The sequence below is a fragment of the Aphelocoma coerulescens genome, chromosome 2, assembly GCF_041296385.1.
Source record: "Aphelocoma coerulescens isolate FSJ_1873_10779 chromosome 2, UR_Acoe_1.0, whole genome shotgun sequence".
In the NCBI taxonomy this organism is placed as follows: Eukaryota; Metazoa; Chordata; class Aves; order Passeriformes; family Corvidae; genus Aphelocoma; species Aphelocoma coerulescens.
In genome coordinates this window covers 155271564-155292248 of record NC_091015.1, presented here as the reverse complement: position 1 = coordinate 155292248, position 20685 = coordinate 155271564, and the positions used below count along the sequence as shown (strand labels likewise).

General features: G+C 41.6%; 1 protein-coding gene across 1 annotated transcript in view; it reads left to right on the top strand.

Annotated features, from left to right (window-relative positions):
• Positions 1-20685, top strand: part of SNTB1 (syntrophin beta 1) — a 113096-nt gene that overhangs the window by 50803 nt on the left and 41608 nt on the right. Inside the window, exons 2-3 of the mRNA XM_069005400.1 lie at positions 4625-4841; positions 19719-19926. Coding sequence (XP_068861501.1) covers positions 4625-4841; positions 19719-19926 — 425 coding nt within the window. The remainder of the gene's footprint in view (positions 1-4624; positions 4842-19718; positions 19927-20685) is intronic.

Sequence of the window (20685 nt, the reverse complement as noted above, 5' to 3'; positions counted from 1 at the left end):
CAGCAGCTCATCTCATTTTTATAAGGGTCTTCAGTATAAGGCATTGAGTTCAGAGGAAATTTGATCTCTCGCATAAAGCCTAGCAGGCAGATTCTGGTATCATGCTAGAGGACACTCTGTGCTTTTCTGCTGCAAAGGGGAATTCCTTGATCAACTGTCTTCAAGTAGATTTGGCTATGTTGTTCCTTTTACTTTCGTATTGTAAACCTACACATCCTGTCCTCATTCCTACAGTAACAAAAGAGTTTTCCTCCAGCCTGCTGGCTTCCCCTCTGTGGTCTTTGTCTTCCCTCCTAGGAAACAGTTTGAATGTGTCAGAAGAGTCCCAACTCCTCAGAAAGGCGTCTGGCCAAGAATACGACCAAGTTGGTCTGTAGTACTTCTCTCATTAAAAGCCTGCTTCTTTCCCCAAAAAAGTCATCTGTGAACAGTAACAAAGGATTAATTGTGGAGTCTTGGGACTTGGCAGAAGTGCGTATAAATGAAGTGCTTTTTTGGAAGCCACATTGCCTGTCTTGCAGATCAAAAAATAAATCCAGAATATTTCAATGCATATCAGTGGATTAATTCATTTGATTGCCACTTCCCTTCGTCTTCCCTTTGTGGGAAGGGGTACTCTGGAGATTGGAATTTTAATTGCTTGACCACAGTTTCTTATTAGTGGTGCAGCAAAAGGGTATGGATCATTAATTAGTACTGGTATGAGGATATCTGAAGTTGAACTATAGCATCAAACAAATGGGTTTAGACAACTCCTGACTAAACTTACAGTTTATCGGTAAATTGAGTTATAATAATGAAACTATGAGGGTTTTTTTCTGAGTCCCTGCATATTGTTCTCTGTGTTTGCAGAGTACATTTTGATGGTCTTAAAGATTGTGGCATTTTTATATAAATATATATTTAATATTTTCATATATGTTAAACATATATATACTCTGAAGGTATATATCTGCATGTATACATGCCTATAAAATAATTATTCATAATTCAGAGTTGTTATACAATGGCATGCTTTATTTACATTTATTAAATGTTTTGAGGTTTTAATTCATTAGGTAGTTTCATTGGCAGTATATAAACCCAGTGTTTGTTTCTTTTATGGTCAGTACCTGAATTTGTGCTACTGTATCCAAAAGAAAATCTTGCTTTTGAGTGTAATGCTCTGGAAACTGAGTATTATCCACATTATTGCTTTAATGCCCAATAGACTGTATCATCTTTTTTCTGATTTTAAAACTTGGTGATGGAAGTGAATTGTGTAACTTCAGTTTAACTTTGCTATATCCATGAATCTCAGATAGTGCAGTGTGGAATAGAACTACGCCTATTAATAGATACTGGTAGCAACTTGTTTTTTACTCTGTGGATTAAGAACTGGTTAGTGAACAGGCTGCAAAATGGAGACATGTGGGGTCACCCTAAATTGCTGTGTATGTAGTAGGGTTGCTGGTGCATTGTTATAAAACAGCATGTTCTGCAGTATTTGCATTCAGAATTTAGAGGTAAATAGGAAATAATTGCTGATAAAACCTATGAGTCATCTGAACAGTGTGTGCCTGATTTCAGCTAAATTCATAAACTGGGCTGTGGTTATGGACATGTAATTACAGATGTTGATGAAGTAAATGGAAAGCAGTGGCTCTGAAATTTAAATAATAACAAAAAAATACATAAATGGATCAAGTTCTGCCACCTGTTCCACTCCCATATTACATTTGTGCTTTTATATGTATCCATTCAGGGGCTTTTAAAATATGAAACGCACCTGAATATACAACAGCCATAAAGTCTGGGCTGTAAAACTCAGCAGAATTCAGCCATGAATCCAGAGAGCTGTACTTGTATTTAGTAGGAAGTGGAGTGTTATTAGTAGAAGCAAGAAAAAGTTTGGTTTTTTTTTAATGGTGAGCATGTATTCACTTCATTTTTTTCATTCGACTGTAGAATTTCATATGAAGATTGTGTTAGCAGTTTTTCAGCATTAATAGCTCTTTATTCATATCTCTGGGGCTGAGCAACCATCTTCTGTTGAGATGTAGTAAAAGTTAAATGTCTGTGAGTTCAGAAGTTGGAAGGAATTTTCATAGGATGTACATCCTCAAGGTAGTTTTCTTGGCTTTTGCTGTGTTTGAGACTCAGTTTCTGGAAATAGGATCGTGTTTCTGTTCTCCCCCTACTCCTGCTTCCTTTTTCATGGGATTTTGTGAAGCATTGCAGCTGTCTGCCATGAATTCACTGGTACGTCGCATGGAAACTTGGCTTTTGGCGCATGGAAGGGCTGGCTCTTTTCTTCTGTCCCATCTCTGGGGAATTAAATTCACATTTTGTGTTCCTGCTTAGGTTTTCAGCCAAATTTTTTACTTCAGTTTCCTTCCTCTCCCGGCCCCTCTCTCCTTTTCTTAATTAAAATATGCCAAGGTTGAATGCCTATAGCTGCAACTGAAAAAGGACAAAAATAGCACAGATTAAATAGCTACACTGTTGAGACCTGGACTTTTATTTGGAATCGTATTTGCTGGCATGTCACTGTACCAGGGTTCAAAAACTGACTGGATTACTTTCTTTCAACAGATTAATCATTAATCTGTAATTTTAAAGGGAACAAAACTTGTGGTTGAATGTGATTTTCACAGCTTTAACTGTTCCACCCGTCTAAATTAATGACAGAGTCGTGTTTGTTCAGTTAGCAGCAATAGAGTCACCACAGCTGGATGTGTTCTGTTTCTTGGCTTCCCTAAGGCTATGAGTACATCCAAAGTGAAATGCCGACTGCTGAAACCACTGTCTTTGACACTGGCAACAACTGCTTATTTTCAGCACCTTTGAAAATCCTGTGATTTTTGGATTACCCAAGGATGAGCACTGGTTTTGGGAGTTAGGTGATGCAGGTTTTTAGATAATGGACTTCGGGTAGATGTCTAAAAAAGTTTAAAAAAAAAAAATCAATCTCAACTCTTTTTGTCTGAAATAGTTTCTGGAAGCCTGGTGGAATTGCCAATTCGTTCCTGAGAAGGGAACAAATTAATTTTAAAAAATACTCAGAATAGGATCAGACAAGGAAATAAAAACATGAGTGTTGGGTAGGACAGCCTTTCTGATAAATCACAGATGGTCCTTCTCGCAGAGGAATATCCTATAACATACCTAAACACAGAAGTCCGTGTGATTGAAGTTAACAGATTTTTTAAAAAGGAGAAAGCGAACAAGATGGGCACTAAGGTGTTTTAGAAAAAAAAGTAGCAGTAAGTGCTCACAGAGCCTGGATTCTAGTTTTGCACTGGTTTCTCTCTTGGTAAAATTTTTATGAAGTGCCTTGAAAATAGTGCTGCTGAAGTTAATCACCTTATCTGTGGTTTTGACAGGAACGCTGTTGTTCTTCTCCACTCTTCTGAATACTTCTCTTGCTTTCATTTTGAACTCAAAAACTTCAGTTGGCTCTCCCTAACTTGACGTCCTTCACCACAATGCCCTTTTGTAATTTACCCACCTTTTTGGTTTTCAGTTATTCCCAGCCTCTTCAGCTGAGTTGACATGATGATCTGCACCATTTCCTTGAATGTTCTCTCACAGCAATTTAATAACTTCCCCAAATAAGTTCACGGTGCCCCTGCCCTTTTAGTTCATGTCACTGCTGTTTGAGTTGTGGCTACAATCAAGTGGCAGCAGCCAGTTATGTAGCCACAGATCTGTGCAGGGGGAATATTGTTTTAACCAGGGTGCTTAAATGGGACATCTTGTCTTGTCTGAGCTCTGTCAGGTTTGTAAAGGGGAAGGAGACTGTGAGTGGCAGATTTGACAAGCACATCAATAGCAAAAGCAAAAGTGAGCTTAAACTACCAAAACAACTAAAAAACAAGAGAAAAATGTTGCAGTATTTGCCTGCATAAAGAGGTGAATATGAAGTATACATGTAAAAAAAGGTATTGGGTTTTAATACATTAAGATAATTTCAGAATCCTACATTTACTTTTCTTATCCATTCTGGAAAAAAGCCTGGAAGAGGCTGAGATCTAATCTGACACCTTCACACTCTCACAAAAGGCTCAAAGGTAATTTTATTTCCCCAAGAGGAGGCTAAGAAGTGAATTGTTTTTTGTTTACTCCATATATATATGTACAAGTAGATTAGGTAGAACTGCTTCCCAGCAAGCAGAAACAGCTGTTGAGATTAGTGGTGGGGCACAGGCAAGTGTGAATCAGAAGCAAGGTGGGAGTTGGAAGCACTGGAAGTATTGCTGGAACATTTTAGATAGGGGAATAATAGGTTCATGTCACTTGGTTGAATGTCTTTCTTTAAAATATCCCTGTACCTCAGACAGCTCATGGCTTCTGTATGAAGCAATTGTTGCATGACTGCTTACCCACTGTCATATGAAGGTGGGATGGCCCTCCTGGCCTTACACTGGCTGTATGTTCTTACTTTGCCTGTTCTGGTCTTTTCCCTCGTTTAACTCATAGTACCATACTGACCCTGGCAGCAGGGTCTTCTTCATCTTCTGTATTTGCACAGCTTCCCATGCTGGGAATGGACAGCACTGAGGGTTAATACCAGTCCAGAGACTTCACATGGGGATGCAACTCCTGAATATTCCTTTATTTATTGTTTTTCTCTTTTCCATAGTGAAATACATGAGAGAAGCAACCCCCTATGTGAAGAAAGGCTCCCCCGTGTCAGAGATTGGGTGGGAGACGCCTCCCCCCGAATCTCCGCGCCTGGGCTGTGCCTCTGCTGACCCGATGTCGCAGCTTTCGCTCTCCATCCACAGAGACAGGAAGACAATTCCCCTCAAGATGTGCTACGTGACACGCAACATGACGGTGTCAGACCCCGAAAACAGGTGAGTGGGGATTTGCCTGGGGCTGGGATTTCACTTTCTTGTTGAATGGTTGTGAACCTTTTCAGCATTGAGGTTGGTGAGCAGGAGCGGGGCTCTGGCCACACGCAGCAGCCCAGCAAGGGAAGTGAGCACCACTTTGGGAGGGGTGAGTGGTGGTGTCTGAACCATGTGAGGCTAGGCTCAGCTTTTGGGTTCTGCTAGAGAAACTTCGATGCAGTAATCCAGTACTTTCGTTGCAAATAGAGTCTCAGGGGGTTGTTTTCATCCTGATTAACTGTCTGCTTTTGAAGGAAAAGACAGTAATTGGTTACATCCTCCAGGCTGGCTAAGTCTGATTCCACTAAATTGCATTTTCTTTCCTTTTTTTGGTGAATATTGTTTTAAGAATGGTCTGTTTTGAGTATTCAGTTCTGGACATTAAAGTCAAGAAGAGGAGAAAAGTTCCACTTGCAAGGCATTAATGGAGAGTTTTTGTGACTTGTTTTTTTCATAATGGTAAAAATAGGATGAGGTTTTACCAGCCCTTATTTATAACATATGTGGAACAGCTGCACTGCACCAACACACTCCCTGATCCCTGCTCTAACAGCTGCTAACAAAAAAGGGAACAGTCAAATCAGTGATACAGACTGATTCTCCATCCAAATAATGGCCTTTTTGTTTTTCTGCGGTGCTCAGAAGCTGGGTGTAATGCCTTTTATTCCCAGCATTTACATATAGGCATAAACAAAAGTTACATTTTCATTTGCAGAGAAGGATAAGGAGAAGAGGGGAGAGCAGAAGGTGGCTTGGGAAGGATGGGTTTCTCTGTAATCTCTTGCACTGCAATTATGAGACTTTATTAGTATCTGTGTAGTTTTCCATCTTTCCTTTTTGTATTTATATGCCTTTTTAGTTCTCCCCCTCCATGCTTTATTGTTTAGTATGGCTTTACTTTGCCTTGGCTCTTCATCTCACCAGGTGGTTACCACCATAGTCAGTGGTAACTGACTGCTGCAGAACTGCAATTTTAAACCAGAAATAATCCTAGCAGTTTTTCTCAGTTTAGATCAAGATGCTTATTGATACTGGCCACTTTTTTCCCCACATATGTCTGTATAGTTTAAGATTTGACAGCTGTTCCACTTGTCTGAGAGTTTGTCTTTCTGCCATGGAGTGTATTTTAAAAGTGCTCGTACAGGTCACATTTTTTGAATCAGTACAATGTAATTATACTTTGCACTCATTGACTTCATTTTCTCATAATTTTTCCCCTTTCTTTTTTTACTTTATTGTAGTTTTCACCTTCTGTTGCTCTTCTGGCCTTCAGTTGGTTTGAGAGCTAGGACTGACTCAGAGGGACACACACTCATTGTTCATGATACCTCTGCAGTGGAGCTGACTTTTTTGAAGTATGCTACAAGTGTGTGTGTTCTTTGGGGTTACTAGGAAGTAATGTGTGGGAGAGTCATATTGCTTGTTATCATGGTTTTCATTTTGTGTTGCTGTCATTTCCTGTGGAAAGAGTGAGTTCTGATTTTTACTGTAGTCCAGCACAGTGCAGTCTAAGCTGGATTTTTCCATCCAAGCTTGCAGTACCTCGTGCTAGCTGCAGCATTGTAGTAGCACCCCATGGATTCGCATCTTTACTGGTTTCAGCGTTTTTTAACAGTTCTGAATACTGGAACTCCTATTTCCCAGTATAAATGCTATTACAATGCAGCGACCCTTTCCCACTGGAATGCATTCCAAGATAGTAATCTGATTCCACAAAAATAATATTATCTTCACTCACAGCAGAGCCTAAGCCATGCCCTTACATGCTTATAACGCTTCTGTTTCATAACCCAGTGACCTGACACACACAGATTTTGTAACTGATGGTGTCACTTTTGCTGGATGGCTTTAGGAGAGCTCTGCTGGCAGGATGCCAAAGCATATGTTGGTCATTAATGGGCTCCTTTGGACTACAACTGAGCTAATTTTCATTTAAGAACAAGCATGGGCATGGAAAGCCTGAGTTTTCCAGTGCAGTGATTTTTTCAGTGCAGGCTAGGGATAATGTCATACCAGCTTTGTGGGGACCAGGATGAACTGATTTGATGTTCAACATGAGAAGATACCTTTGTTAAGGGACCCAAAAGGAAATACTTGCTTGTTGGCACTGAATTATCTCCAGTTCTTAGAAAGCTGCAGTGAAATACGGGTTTAATGGGCATGGAGGAGTATTGTTTTTCCCATTAGAGCTGGGAGCCCTGCATAGGATTTTTTCTTCTCATGGAAGACTGACCCCAGTTCAGAGATTCTCAAGTCTCTGTCTACTCTCAGATAGTTTGGTGAGCTTGTTATTTTGGAGCAGGAGTGAAGTATAGTGCTTTCAGAGCCAGCAGTTCTCAGATGTCTCCTTCACCTAATCTGCCTGTGGGTTCACTCTGGAGGAGATCAGGAATTGTCTTTTCTGTTACCTGATTAAAAAAGCTGTAAGATACCAAGGAGAAGTTCCTTAATACAAAGCAATACCAAAATTAGTGTGTAGGAATTTTTTTTAATAATAAAAATATGGCAGTAGGAGAAAAGATGCAGAGCATCTATGTCATTCTTCTCTAGGTGCAGGGCTCATTATATTTTAGGCTAGAAGAAACTGGTTAAAATAATTGCTACTCAAATCAGTTGTTTTCCTGTGTTTTCATTGATAAGTGACCTTCTTGGTGGCAGCAGCAAAGGTTAATGTCAGGCCTCACAGAGGAGCATCCCCTCCCAATGAAGGGATGTGGAAATGGTCACAGCTAGTAATGCCAATAAGCAATAAATCTTGCTGCAGTGTAGAAAGCTTTTCATCAATTTCTGGTGATGATATTAAGGAACAGGATTAAAAAAAAGGTCTCTCAGGTGAAATTTTTTCTGTTGGTGCTTTTAAAGTCTTGGGACATAATACAAAGGTTCTTCTCTACACAACACAGGAGGCATGACATTCCCTGGAGAAATGAGACCATGCTGTGTGGACTGAAAAGGTTTTCTCATCTGCTTTAGAAGTCACCCTAAAATCCTGCTTGCACATGTTTTAGCCAAAGCCAGGAGATGTGGGCCTGATCTGTCACTACTTGGTATTCACACATCGTGATCTTCCAGTTCCAGGGTCCAGAGCAGTGTAATCCTTACAGGGAACTTCGTCAGGGTCCAGTCTGAATGATCGGGTGAGTCATTGGCAGGATTTGGCCCTCTGATTGTAAAGGTTTGCTTTGGTCTGGAAGGAAGGAAAAATGGGCCAAGATAGATTCATTGTCCATTTCAGGACTGGACTGAGAGTTACAATCACAAGGTAAAATTGACCAGGTACGTTCTGTAGGTGTGTGTTTGGTTTGCATGACCAGGTTCTGGTAGCAGGGGAGCTGCAGAGGTGGCTTCTATGATAAGCTGTCAGAAACCTCCTCCGTGTCCTATGGAGCCAGTGTCAGCACGCTCCAGGATGGACCCGCCACTGATCAAAGCCAAGCCAATCAGAAATCATAATAACACCTCTCTGATAATGTATTTTAACAGCAAAGTAAGAAAGTTATTGTGCAGATGTAATTGTGGCCAGAGAAGATTGGAGTGAGAATATGTGAGAGAAATGGCCCTGCAGACATCCAGGTCGGTGAGGAAGGAGGGGCAGGAGGTGCTCCAGGCACCAAAGCAGAGATTCCCCTAAAGCCCACGGTGCAGACCATGGTGAGGCAGCTGTGTCCCTGCAGCCCATGGATCCACCTGCAGCCCATGGAGGAACCTCCTGCTGAAGCAGGGGAATGCCCAAGAGAGTCTGTGAGCCTGTGGAAAACCCATGCTAGGGCAGGTTCCTGGCAGGGTCCTGTGTACCCATGGAGAGAGGAGTCACACTGGAGTGTGACATAGTAGAAACAAGTCCTTGCATCAAAAATCTTGAGTCATGAATGCTCACAACATAAGAGGTAAGCAGAAGGTTGTAAAAATGCAATAAAAAGACAAACATCTTGAAGTAGGTGAGGGAATGAAAGACCAAGGAGCTCCTGTACCTCTTCAAGGTCCTGCTTATATAACTTAAGGGCAACTGGGGGGGGCAGGGAGCCAAGTAATTAGGCAGTAGAGAAGGTTCCTGGATATCTTATTGATGAAAACATGGGCTGGCTCATGCCCCCACCCTGCCTGTCTCCTGCTTAGTGAACAGGACCACACCTTGGTGCTGCCAGGTATGAGCAGGCCCTGATGCTGGTGTGCAGAGCAGATGCCAAGTCTCCTCCAAGAGCAGTGTGGCTTAGGGGTGCACCTTTGCAGCCTGGGGTTTTTCTCTGCTGTTGGGGGAATGGTTTCCCTGAATCATGTACATTTAGGGCTCACAGGGGGCAGGGCTCTGCCACAGAGAGTGACCAGAGAACCAGAATGAGTTACAGCTGCTCTTGGAGAGCACATGCCACACTTACCTTGTTTTCTGCCTCTTAGGAGGTAGTTTGATAGCACTGGGCATAGTCAATGACACTGGCAGTAGCAAGCACAGACAGAGTTAGGTGCTGGGCAAAGGCTGAGCCCTGGACCAAGGAGGTGATGGCCCATTTCCACCACTGTGCTGGCACTGCTGACATGCTGGAGCTGTGTCACGCTGGGTGGACATCCACAGCTCTGTGGGGCTTCCTGGAAGGTGGAAATTTTCCTTTCCTAGTGCATGGTACAGATTTAGCAGGACTTTTTCTTCACTGTATGTTGTAGGTGGACAAAGGAAAGACAAAGAACTTAAGTTCGCATGGGGAATAGAGCATAGGTAAAGATACAGAATGGGTGCATTACCAGTATTAAAAGTCCCCCTCCACACCTCCTCAAGGAAATGTGTGCCTTGTTCCTTGTGTTGTTATTGAGCTGCTCTCTGGCTGTAGAACCTCTGTGAAATGCAGAGACCATGCTTAATTCATAGTGTTGTTGTGAGCTACAGCTTGAGATCCTTGGATGAAAGGCACATAGCAGTTAATTATCATTATTGGTACTGACATGTTTTACTGTATGAATGTCAATAAGTCCTTTGAAGAAGTCATTGAGCCTGCTCGAGTCAGTCTGATTTATATCAAGAATTTTTGTTAGCATTTGTTTTTTTTTTCTTGGTGGGCTGTGTTTATTATCTCCTTAGATTACTATATCAACAATCCAACATTAAAGTAAAGCGACTTGAAAGAGTGTAATTCAAATCCAGAAAAGAACAAAAATGACAATAATCAGGGTGAAAGTCTGGTTGACTCTCCCCTCATCCTTAAGTCACCCTGTTGTGCTATGCTATCACAGTGTGCATGACCTGTTAGAAACCTTTTACAGCCTTGCCTTACAATGGCTGTAAATTTAAAGTCATGATGAACGTGTGTTTTTAACCTTAGTGTTCCGGTTTGGCCAAATTTGGAAATATATCCTCTGAGAGAAGGCACAACCACCCCTTCCCCCACCCAGGTTCAGGAAAAAATAAATTTTCCTCAAAGGAAAGTGAAGGAGATAAAAGCTATTTATTTACCAAACACACAGGAAAAGGAAAATAATGCTAAATAATAAAATGTTTTGCTGTGGAGGAAAAACCTGGGAAAGTGTTCGAGTCCTCCCTTTGGTCTCCTCGGAGCTGGGGCTTGGGCCAGGGCCAGGCCCTCTGTGCCCGGTGGAAAGTCCTCCCGATGTGCTCTGAGGTTGAAAGCAGTCCAGTAGCAAAGGGAGAAAATCCGGAATTCCAGAGAAGGAAAAGCAAAGTCCAACTCTCAGTCTCTCTCTGGAGAACAAGAAACTGAAACAACTGGCCAAAAACTGACTGGAAAGCAGCAAGCCGGGTGCTTCCTCGCTCCCCTGCCGCAGCTGGGGAAGAAAAAACCTGCTATCTCTATGTGACCTTGAACAAGCTGCAAACTGCCCTGAAAAAGTTTTGCTCAGTTTTTTCCTTCCCCCTCTCAGGCTCAGTTTAGAGGCATAGAAAGGCACAAAAATTAATTTCTGGGCACAGGGAGCGATATGGGATACACATCATAAGGTCACCCCAAGGCACTTAGCTTCCAGCTATTTTACTGTAATGGGTCCAAGTCCACCTTTTGTGTGAAGTTGGATGTCTCTTGTCATGTTCCTGTTTGTTTATAGTACTGTAGCTGCTAATCTGCTCACAGAGTCTGCTCCTTTTTGGAAGGGATGAACAAGTAGGCAGCACTTGAAGTTTATCTACTGTTGCCTCTTTCAAGCTGAGAGAAGTTAGGTAATTTAGCTAAAAAGGCATTGGCCACATCCCCTTCAATACTCTGAGGGTAGGAGAGGGAAGAAGTTGAGGTGTGGGGAACGGGAGTGGAGTTGTGGGATGGGGAAGGCCTCCTCTCCCTCCTCAATCATTGCATGGCTGTGGGACCCTTCTCAGTAGCCAGGGTCAATTCATTAAGGGCTAGGGTTGTCAGATGAGGGACCTGTAACGTTGCATTTTTTCTGTCATAACAGTATTTTGGGGGCAAGTCATTAACTGCTACAATTAATAATTCATCAACTGATGGAATTAATAATTAACGGTTCTATAATTGGTTGTCTGCCAGTTCTCCGTCATCTACATCATCTGCTTTTTGGGCAGCTCTGCAATAGCTGATGCATTTTGCAAGCTTCAGTCATCAATCTTGATAAGGGACAGTTTTCCAACCTGTAGGAGCTGGAGCTCTGAAGCCTCTAGGCAGAAATGGTGATTTTAAAATTTTTTCATTCATGCAGAGTAGTTGTTTTCCGTCGTTTGTGAAACTCCCCACCAGTTTTAGTCTGGGTCATACCAATTTTTATCTTAGCCTCAGTTTCTTCTCAGCTTTCTTGAAAGGCCACTGAGATCAGACACTTCTGTAGGATTATCCTTTCCATAAATATGAGCATTTTTGTCTTTTTTTGAGACAAATCACCAAACTAGGGTGAACTTCATTACTTCTTTTTTTTTCTTCATGATATAGTTCTTGTTCTGTTAAATCATGTTAAGATAGTTTTCTAATGTCTTACAGCCTGCTGTAGTCTCTGTGCAACAGTTTGAGAACTGGGAGATGTGCCAGGATTTGGGGACACAGTGGAAACCCCTGAGTTTTCCTGCAGGATGTTTGAGATACCAGCATAGAACTGGATAGTTACAGAATATTGTGGCTGACCTTCAATCTCTGCAGGTCCTGGTGAATTTGGGATTAGGCATGTATCATTTTCTTTTAAAAAAAAAAGTTGAATCTTTTCCCCTGACATAATGACATGGGGCTTTCTCCCTTCCCCATCCTTCTGGGCCAGACAGGTGAGCTCCTGGTGTACTTCCCATCTCCAGCTTAAATCAAACAGGAATGGGTAAACCTCCTGCACATGTAACTCAAAAGCAGTGTCTGTGCATGCATGCCATATCTGTGACTATAAATAAAATTTTATGTGTACATGTGTGTCTCTATGTGGGAGCTGGACTGAACGTGACCTGACAGGAATAAAATGTGTCACTGTGAGCTGGGTGGTGAGGAAGGATGTGGGTGATGAGGAGGTGGCAGTAACTAAGGCTGGAAGAATGCTTTCAGCTGGATTTTTGAATAACAAACTATTAACCAAAGTCTTTCTTTCCTGTGAAAATATTTAAATAATGAAAAAAAAATGCTGATGGGTTTTTGTGTTTCATCTTGGGTCTTTTCAGCCATTGCTTCAGTTAAGAAAGTTTTGAAAAAGTCAAAGAATTTTGATTTTTCCAATCAGCTTCAACTGTAGAGGGTTGAGCTGAGAAATGGAAATAAGAGCAAAGGAACTTGAAATGAATCAGGTGAAGGAGAACAAAACAAAAGGAACTGCCCTGAGAAATGCATGGAGGGAAGAGAGGAGCACAAATTAAGAATAAGTAATGGAGGAAGAAGCCAACCAGCAAGGCAGAGCAGCCAACTCAGAGAGGGAAGACTGCAGCAGACTTTACTTAACAAGCACATTTGTAAAAAAGGAAAAAAAAATAAAGCTCTGGAGAGATGGAGAAAGAGAAATGCTGCAAGAAATGTGTCACAGAATAAAGGGAAAGGAAGATCAGTGTGACTGCTGCAGGGCAGAGGAGAACAAATAGTTAATCATGTTCTTATGTGCATCTGTATGTAAAGGTATGTAAGTGCTGACATCCAAGCTGGTGCTAAATAATGGAAAAGAAGTTTAAAGACCCCTGAGATCTCCCAAAGAAAGAAAGTTAATGTGCAAGGGTTTCAGTTTCCTGCTATGCTCCCAGGCCCCACAGTCTTTGTGTTATGGCTTGGAGAGAGTGACAACCTCAAGGCCCTTTTTCCTGCCTGGCTGTTGTCCTGTGCTCAGTGCTGGGCTTTCCCTCTCTTACCAGCAGGTCTGCAGATTGGATTTCAGTCTCACAGCTCTGATCTGGCCTGATCTGCCATTAATTAAGGAGCAAGATTTTCAGCTGGTGTATTTAAAGCTGCTCCCTTTTGCACCTTGTGTAGTCACTGGTATGGCAGCAAATTACATCCATGGTGTGAGCCCTGGGTGGTGGGCTGCCATCAGAGGTGCCCCAGCTCAGTACTGGTAGATGCTGAGGCTGATCCCTAGTGCTTAGATTGTGTGTGGATACTTTGCCATTTTAATACTCTCTGGTCACTTCTAGCTTGCTTTCACCTGTGTTTCTGCTGATGGAAATTCCTGTTTTTCTGTTGTAAGAGTTTTGCTGCAGTTGCTACTTCTTCTCATCACTTACATATAGCTTTTCCATCAGTCTCTGTGTCTATTCAGTGGGAAGATGGGTCTGCTGCCAGTAGTGAAGGTGTCAGGAGGTGACCCATGGACACTGTCCCAAAGAAGCTGGCAGTATCTCTGGGAGACTGGCTCCCAGGTGGTGGCTCTCCCCAGAGCACTCAGAGGCCAGTAATTGATGCAGAGGGGATTTGTGGCTTTGTAGTCATGGTTGTCTGGCTTCTGGTTTGCTTCACTTGGGTAAGCAGTGATCCCTGGGGTTCTTGATCATGGAAGCCAAAAAGTAGGCATATAAAATAATGAGACATTGAGACATGCCCTGCTAGGTAAGGTGTACCTGCCTTTTCTCTATTCCAGCAAGACTTTCTTCTATGACAGTTCATCCACAAGACAGAGTTGATCTGTCAGCAGCCCTACTAATTTTTCCTGTTTCCGTATCAGTTTTCACCCATGCTTGTGGATCACATCCTCTTCTTTCTCCTGGGTCCTACTACAGCACTTCCTAACAGAAGCAGTGGCATTCCTTCTCAGAAGGCATCTAATTCATCTCCAAACCCATGATCTCTTATTTATGCAGCAGCATGAGACCCTCCACTCTCTTCTCAATTTGAAGGGATCATTTACTACTATTACCAGCTACAGTCATACGCTCTTTGCCAAGCCCAGATGCAGCTCCAGCTGCAGAAGGTTTGCTTTGCTGCAGAAGATGCTTTGAGTTTGGCTGTGGCTTTGCTTCAGGAAAAATAGCTGCTTCAGGGAGCTGTGGTCAGTGTATTGAATATACCAATCACATCTTCTGTTCCTAAAGTTTCAGCATCTTCTAAAGTTAAATCAAATTCCTGACATCTCTATGAAATAATGCTGTTGGTGTTTTTTTTCCCAAATAACTGACCCCAACTGCTCCTTGAAACAGCGCTTATGCTGAATCCGCTGTGAAGAAGCCTGGACTCTGTATTCCTGGATTACCAATATTCAGTACAATTACAACCAGAATATAAAGGAAAAATTCAAGAAAGTAAAAGATGAGAGATCTTTTGGGCACTGTGGGGTAGGAGTCCTTCTCCTTAATATTCATATACATTTAAAAACTATTCAATTACTTTTGTGGTTTCTCTGGGTGGAGAAGGCAGTGTGTGATGTCTCTGCAGATTGGTCAGCATCTGCAATCAGTGGTGTGAGCACGTCCATTGCAGAAGCAAATCCTTTCTTTACTTGCATGTGGCACAACTCCACTGATATCCCTTTTATTAAAGCCCAGCTGGTGGCAAATAGAAATGAAATCAACTGTGACAGCTCATTAGTGATATATAAACCCTCTGGTTGGACATCAGTCTAGTCCAGCTCCCAAGAAAGTATCTGCATTGTTTTTAGCCTTGTATGCTGAAAGTCACCAAGTAACTGTTAATACAGCAAGTACCCTCCTGACAGCAAAGGGACCAAGAGTCTTTCACACAGAAAAATTCCACTTGATTACCAAGTAGCGCTTGCTTGGTAAAATTGCATTCACCTCCATTTAGGTTCATCAAATGAAGATGCTTCTTCAGAGAGTATGCTGGGGAATTCCTTGCAAGCCTAACAGTCTCTCTCTGGAATACTTTCCTTGCAGATCAAGCCCAAAGTTTCCATTGCTTAATTGTCATGTATTCTGTTCCTGATTCATCTCCTGATGCTACATGTAGAATTCAAAAGAACCTTAACAGTTTTTTAAAATTCATTTTATAACAAAACTTAAAACTATTTAAATATAAATCAGATTATGTTCTTCTAAATCCTCCCTTTTCCTGGAAAGGCTCCTATGTTTGTATTCTCAGAAAAAAAAATTACTTACCTTGGTTTCTTGTGTCGAGAGTGATGGAGGAGATAGAGTGAACAGTTTGGCCTTTGATTGATCTTTAAGTTTGCAAAATCAGTGACAGACTGTTTTGTTCCTCACTGTGCCAGGGCAAAATCAAAGTAGTGTGATGGACTTGAATAACTCTGGCTCCAGCTTATCATTAACTTCAAGGGATTTACTCCACACTTTTATCAGTCACTGAATACATAATCTGAGCCAGGAAGAGTCATGAACTGTAACTCAGTGCCTGATTTGGTCCTGAGCCAATGCTGGTGGCAGAAGTACTTTGAAGAGTTTTGATAAAAGGTACTTCTTAAATAATGAACACTCCTACAGAAAGAAGCTTTATCAAATGTGGAATGAGTAGGGTCTACCAAACATTTGCTTTCAACTTCTTGTGATCCTCTGTAAAGTAAAAAGTCTGATGAAGCGAGGGAGGGCGTTTTCCTCTTATGTGCCAGGTTACAGCATTTGGAAGCGCTGGGTTTTGTGTCACCCCTGTGTTCTGCGGGTGGAGAAGGGGATGCTGGAAACACTCCTCAGCTCACTGAGGGTCTTTGAGAAGGAGAGAGAAAATTACTCTTTTATTGTAAGGTTTGCCAAATGATCTCTGAGAAAATGTGATATCATTCATATGCATTGCCAAGCTGGAAGGATGCCGCGCATCTTGGCAGTCATCTAGAGCTAACGTATAATTCCTTTGGGTTGGTATGGGCTTTATCAGAAACAGCTCCATATGCAGTATTTACATAACTGTGGTGGAGTGTGAGAATAAACACAGCTGTGGCATTGCCCTAAATATTTCAATTCAGTGGGGAATTAAAGGAACTTCATCACTGAACTGCAGATAAACAGAAGTCACTAAGAGGTGGTCAGTTTAGCCAAGGAACAAATCAAAACTATAATGGCTGGACTGCTGGAAACATTTAAGTGTCTTAGTCTTAGAGTCTACTAAGGTCACTGGTATTTTTTTGCTTTTCAGAAAGTAGGGAAATGCCATCAGTCAGCTGCTATACAGAAAGCATCATCCAATTGGACTGGTGAATCAAAGCAGCGTGGGCTGAAAGGCAGAAAAGGAAAGAGTTTATAGGGATGCAGCACTTTCAGCATCTGATTGCAGTCAGAGCCCATGGCTTTCTGAGAAGATTTAGTTTCTTTTAGTATCTCCATCCCAGTTGACTGTGGAGACAGGAGTCCTGGATTTTTGGTGGAAATCTGCAAGCTCGGTTTCCTAAGGTTTTCTAGTCCAGATCTTTCAGCAATAGCCAGTAGTAGCAGAGTTCAGACAGTTGAGGATTTAAACTTTAAGGTGTATAAATGAAAGTTGCCCTACATAGCAGCTTGCTAAGGAATGATGCTTGCAGATGTATTTCTGGGAGTGGACAAGTGCCACAGATAAAAAGAATCATTTTCAGCGCTGTCAAAGTAGCATGGATTCCTGTTTTGAACTAACTTTTGAGAAGTGTAGTAGTATTGTCCAGTCATCTTGTTACTCAGCTCAGGGAATGAGGAAGACTTTCTGCAATTGTTAGTGCATCACCATCAAACTTTGATGACTGACAAGCATTCCCAAACTAGCTCCATTAGAAAACACTGAGGGATGAGTATTTTGCAAGCATGGCTCAGTACGTGTGTATGCATATGTATACTAGAATTTAGGCTTTGATATCACATTTCTGTGTCTAGATATTAGAAAGAACATGTATGGTTTAGAACCCCTTAAACAGAATTTTTAAGGACTGTCTATATGTTCATTATTTTAGAGGATAGAACTCTTGTTCAAATACTTAAATAGTCGCCATCAAGGAAAATACACTTTGATGAAGGCATAAGTACTAAAATACCTGTTTGCATGTTAATCCACTTCAAGGAAGAATTTACAAATTGGAGGTAAGCAAGTTGCCATTTGGAAACTCTTTCAGCTCTCAATAATTTATTTTTAAGTCGAAACCTGCTATGATGCTAACTTATAAAGAAATCACACTAGTTTGCTGCTGCTCCTTTGCAACTGAAAAAGCAGCACTTTATTCTGAGTCTTTAGAGCCTGTGTTCAGCACTTTGTGTACTGCATGATGTGCAGTGACCTTGTTAGGTGGGAGTTCCCATGTAGAAACCACAGGCTTTGTAAAGAGCATTGTTTCACACATTCTATATGGTGTGTTAACGTTTTTCAAATGCAGCACAATACTGCTGTGTTGTCCAAATAATTTTTGTTTTTAAAAGAAGTATTAAAATGGGACACAGAGGACTGAAGATCCAGATTGCTGCTTCTGGCCTGTTCCCTGCCTTGTCTGGGTTCTTCACTTTTCCACTTTTTTGGTGGTGAAATGAGGATGCTGTCACTGACCTCATTTGTGAAATGCTGTAAGATCTCCTGGCAAAAACTGTTCTGTGAGTAATAAGCAACATTTCACTGATTGCCACAATGTATTTTGAAAATGAAAGCCTGTCTAGTTTGGTTTTGGTGGTGCCTGCCTACAAGAAGATGCTCAAACTCCAGTTCAGAGTTGCAGTGGGACTCAGTGGGAGAGCTGTGTTTCTGATGAAGACAAACCAGGGTATGGTGGCTGTGCATGATCGTAATGATCTGTGGACTCAAATAGCTAAATCATAACCATGAAGGAGATGGCTGTTTCTAGCAGTTCAGAAAAAATGAGAGTGTGATTTGGAACATGCCTATCTATAAATATAGTTTTCTAGTTCACAAGACTGCCATCACGTATCAAGGAATTTTGCTTTGGTACCTGAAATTGAATGTTTGGTGCATCCTGGAGTGGCTAAATCAGAACATTAATTTTCAGACAGTGCTGAGCCGCGGCAGCTTTACTGAGGAAATATGCATTACTCTGTTGGCTTAGTGCTTCCTGAAAAATCAAGCCACTTTGTAAGCTATCCAGTGATTTAAGACCCTGAACAGTTCAGCTGCTGAGTTTGGAAAATCATGACCTTTTCTATATTTAGAACAGTGTCTACGTGGAAACCTCCCTTTCCCAAAATGGACAAACATGAAACCAGGGATCCTTCCTCTCTGAGCCCCAGAGAGCTATGCAGATCGAGTCACCCTCAGTTCTGGATTCTGCTCTGGTTTAACCAAATAATTAAAACCTCTTAATTGTTAGTTAAGCTCCAAATTGCAGGATTTTGTAATTGCACAACAAATATTTGCATTATAGTACTGTTTTGAATAAATTCCACTGAACTAATTAATTTTCTGCTGCAGAAAGGAGTCATTGTGTGTCCCAGAGACTGGGCAGCCATACACAGGACAGAAGTACATGCTTAGGCTCAGATCCCAGGTCGAATTTGTGAGGGTAACATTTGGGGCTGTCACTGTACTTTTATAATAAAAGAGCACAAATGTGATACAGGGTTGAGTGATGGGCAATGACCAGGACTTTGTTTTATAATTGCCACATAAAGATAAAACAGGCTATTACTTTGTGGGTTATTTAACAGATGTTCAAGTAAAATGGCCCACAAAGCTATAAAGAGCACACAAAGCCCCACTAATAACTAATAACTTCACTGAGAACAGATCTGAAATAGCTGCAGCTGCCTGTCAAAGCACTTTTGTTGTTGTTGTTTATAGCAAAGGTGTTGGCACAGGTCCCATAACCACAATGAACAGGATTTGTTTTCCTGAAAACTGTGTTCGGTTGTACTTTTCAAACCATGGTGGAAACCCACAGGATAGTCTAGTAGGAATGTTTTCTTTGAAACAAAACTCATCTCTTTCCACAGAGTTTGAAAATCTGTAAAAGGTGCCTGCCAGTAGCAATCACATGGTTGCTGTTAGCACTTTCTTGTTGCCACTCTTCGCAGGATCTAAATGGAGCATTGAGGATGCTGGTAACTCCTAGAGAAGGCCAGTTGTGCTAGGCATCTGGTTAATGCACTGAAACCACAGAATCCTAGGAAAATTCCTCTGTTTGGGATGAGGATGGTTTTCATTTATCTCTGCATGTGTAAAATAAACACACTGAAGAACTCTGGCTGAGCCATGATACCCAGCTAAGGAAGGGAGCAGCTTATCCCTGGCTTCTCTACAGTCATCTTCCATGCATTTTGCAGTTCTGGGTGGTGTCCATGTCAGTGAATTTTCCTCTTGCCTTTATAATTGAAACTCCTATTGACATGCTATATGTGGGATTGCATCAGCACTGGCAAATCCCCTTCTCAGGGATGTTATCATAATTCCAGTAGAGACTGTCCTCAGTTAAGATGATCCTACTCTATTCTGGTGTTGTAAAGGTAAGTTTTTAGTGCTAGGTCTCAATATTAGTATCCTAATTTTTAACTCATTGCATTCACTAAACGAGGTAATAAATTTAGCTGCCTATTAGTATATGAATGAACATAATGTTTTTCCCCCATTTTTCTAGAATTATTGAAGTTCATTCACCTGATGCCAAGCACACCGTGGTGCTCAGGAGTAAGGATTCAGCTACAGCCCAGGCCTGGTTCAATGCCATCCACTCCAGTGTCAATGAGCTCATCCCCAGGGTGATTGCTGAGGTCAGAGACCAGCTGGGTAAAACAGGGATTGCTGGAAGTCGAGAGATTAGGCATCTAGGCTGGCTTGCAGAAAAGGTAACAAAAACATTCTTATTTTCATTTCTAAGTTCTCTATCTCTTATTCTCTGTTCCTGAATTCAGCCTTGTCTGGAAGTAGAGAGACTAAATGAGATTCTGGGGATTGATTTAACTTTCCTTGAAGACCTTTCTTTTCTTAATGTGCCAATTTTTGTGCTTTAAAAAAACCAAGCAGAAAACTATAACATCCCTGTAAGTCTTTTCTTCTGCATGCCAATTAACAAAGACTTTCCTGGGAGATCAAAAAGTCTCGTGTCAAGTTCAGGGATGGGACATGAGTCATAAAAACTGACACCAGCCCTTGGGTTCACCTGCTGTTACAACTCCCATCAGGTATATGAGTTGTCACCTTCCTACTCCCAGCTAGGGAGGTACTTACTCAGTCCATGGGCCACCACTCTGCTGTGCCTGACCTCAATCTGGAGCTGGGCATGATCTGGAGTTCCCAAAAAGGCTGGTAGCTTGTTCTTTAATTGTAAACCCTGCATTTGAGCTGAGCATCCTGTAAGGCTGAGCTTGCAATTGCAACTCCTGCCCATCTTCCAAAGATTGAGTCTTAAAATGTTTTATGCACAGAGAAAACCTGGTGTTCAGTTTGAGAGTAGTTTGGGGTCTGTTGACCCATGGAAAGACAATCCATGAATGCACAGGGGTGGTATCAGTATTAGATGATCTGATTTTAAATCAGTAGTCTCAGAATTCATTTTAGGCACTGTACCAACTGGTAAGTGTAGATTTGCTACAGTAGCAGTGTTA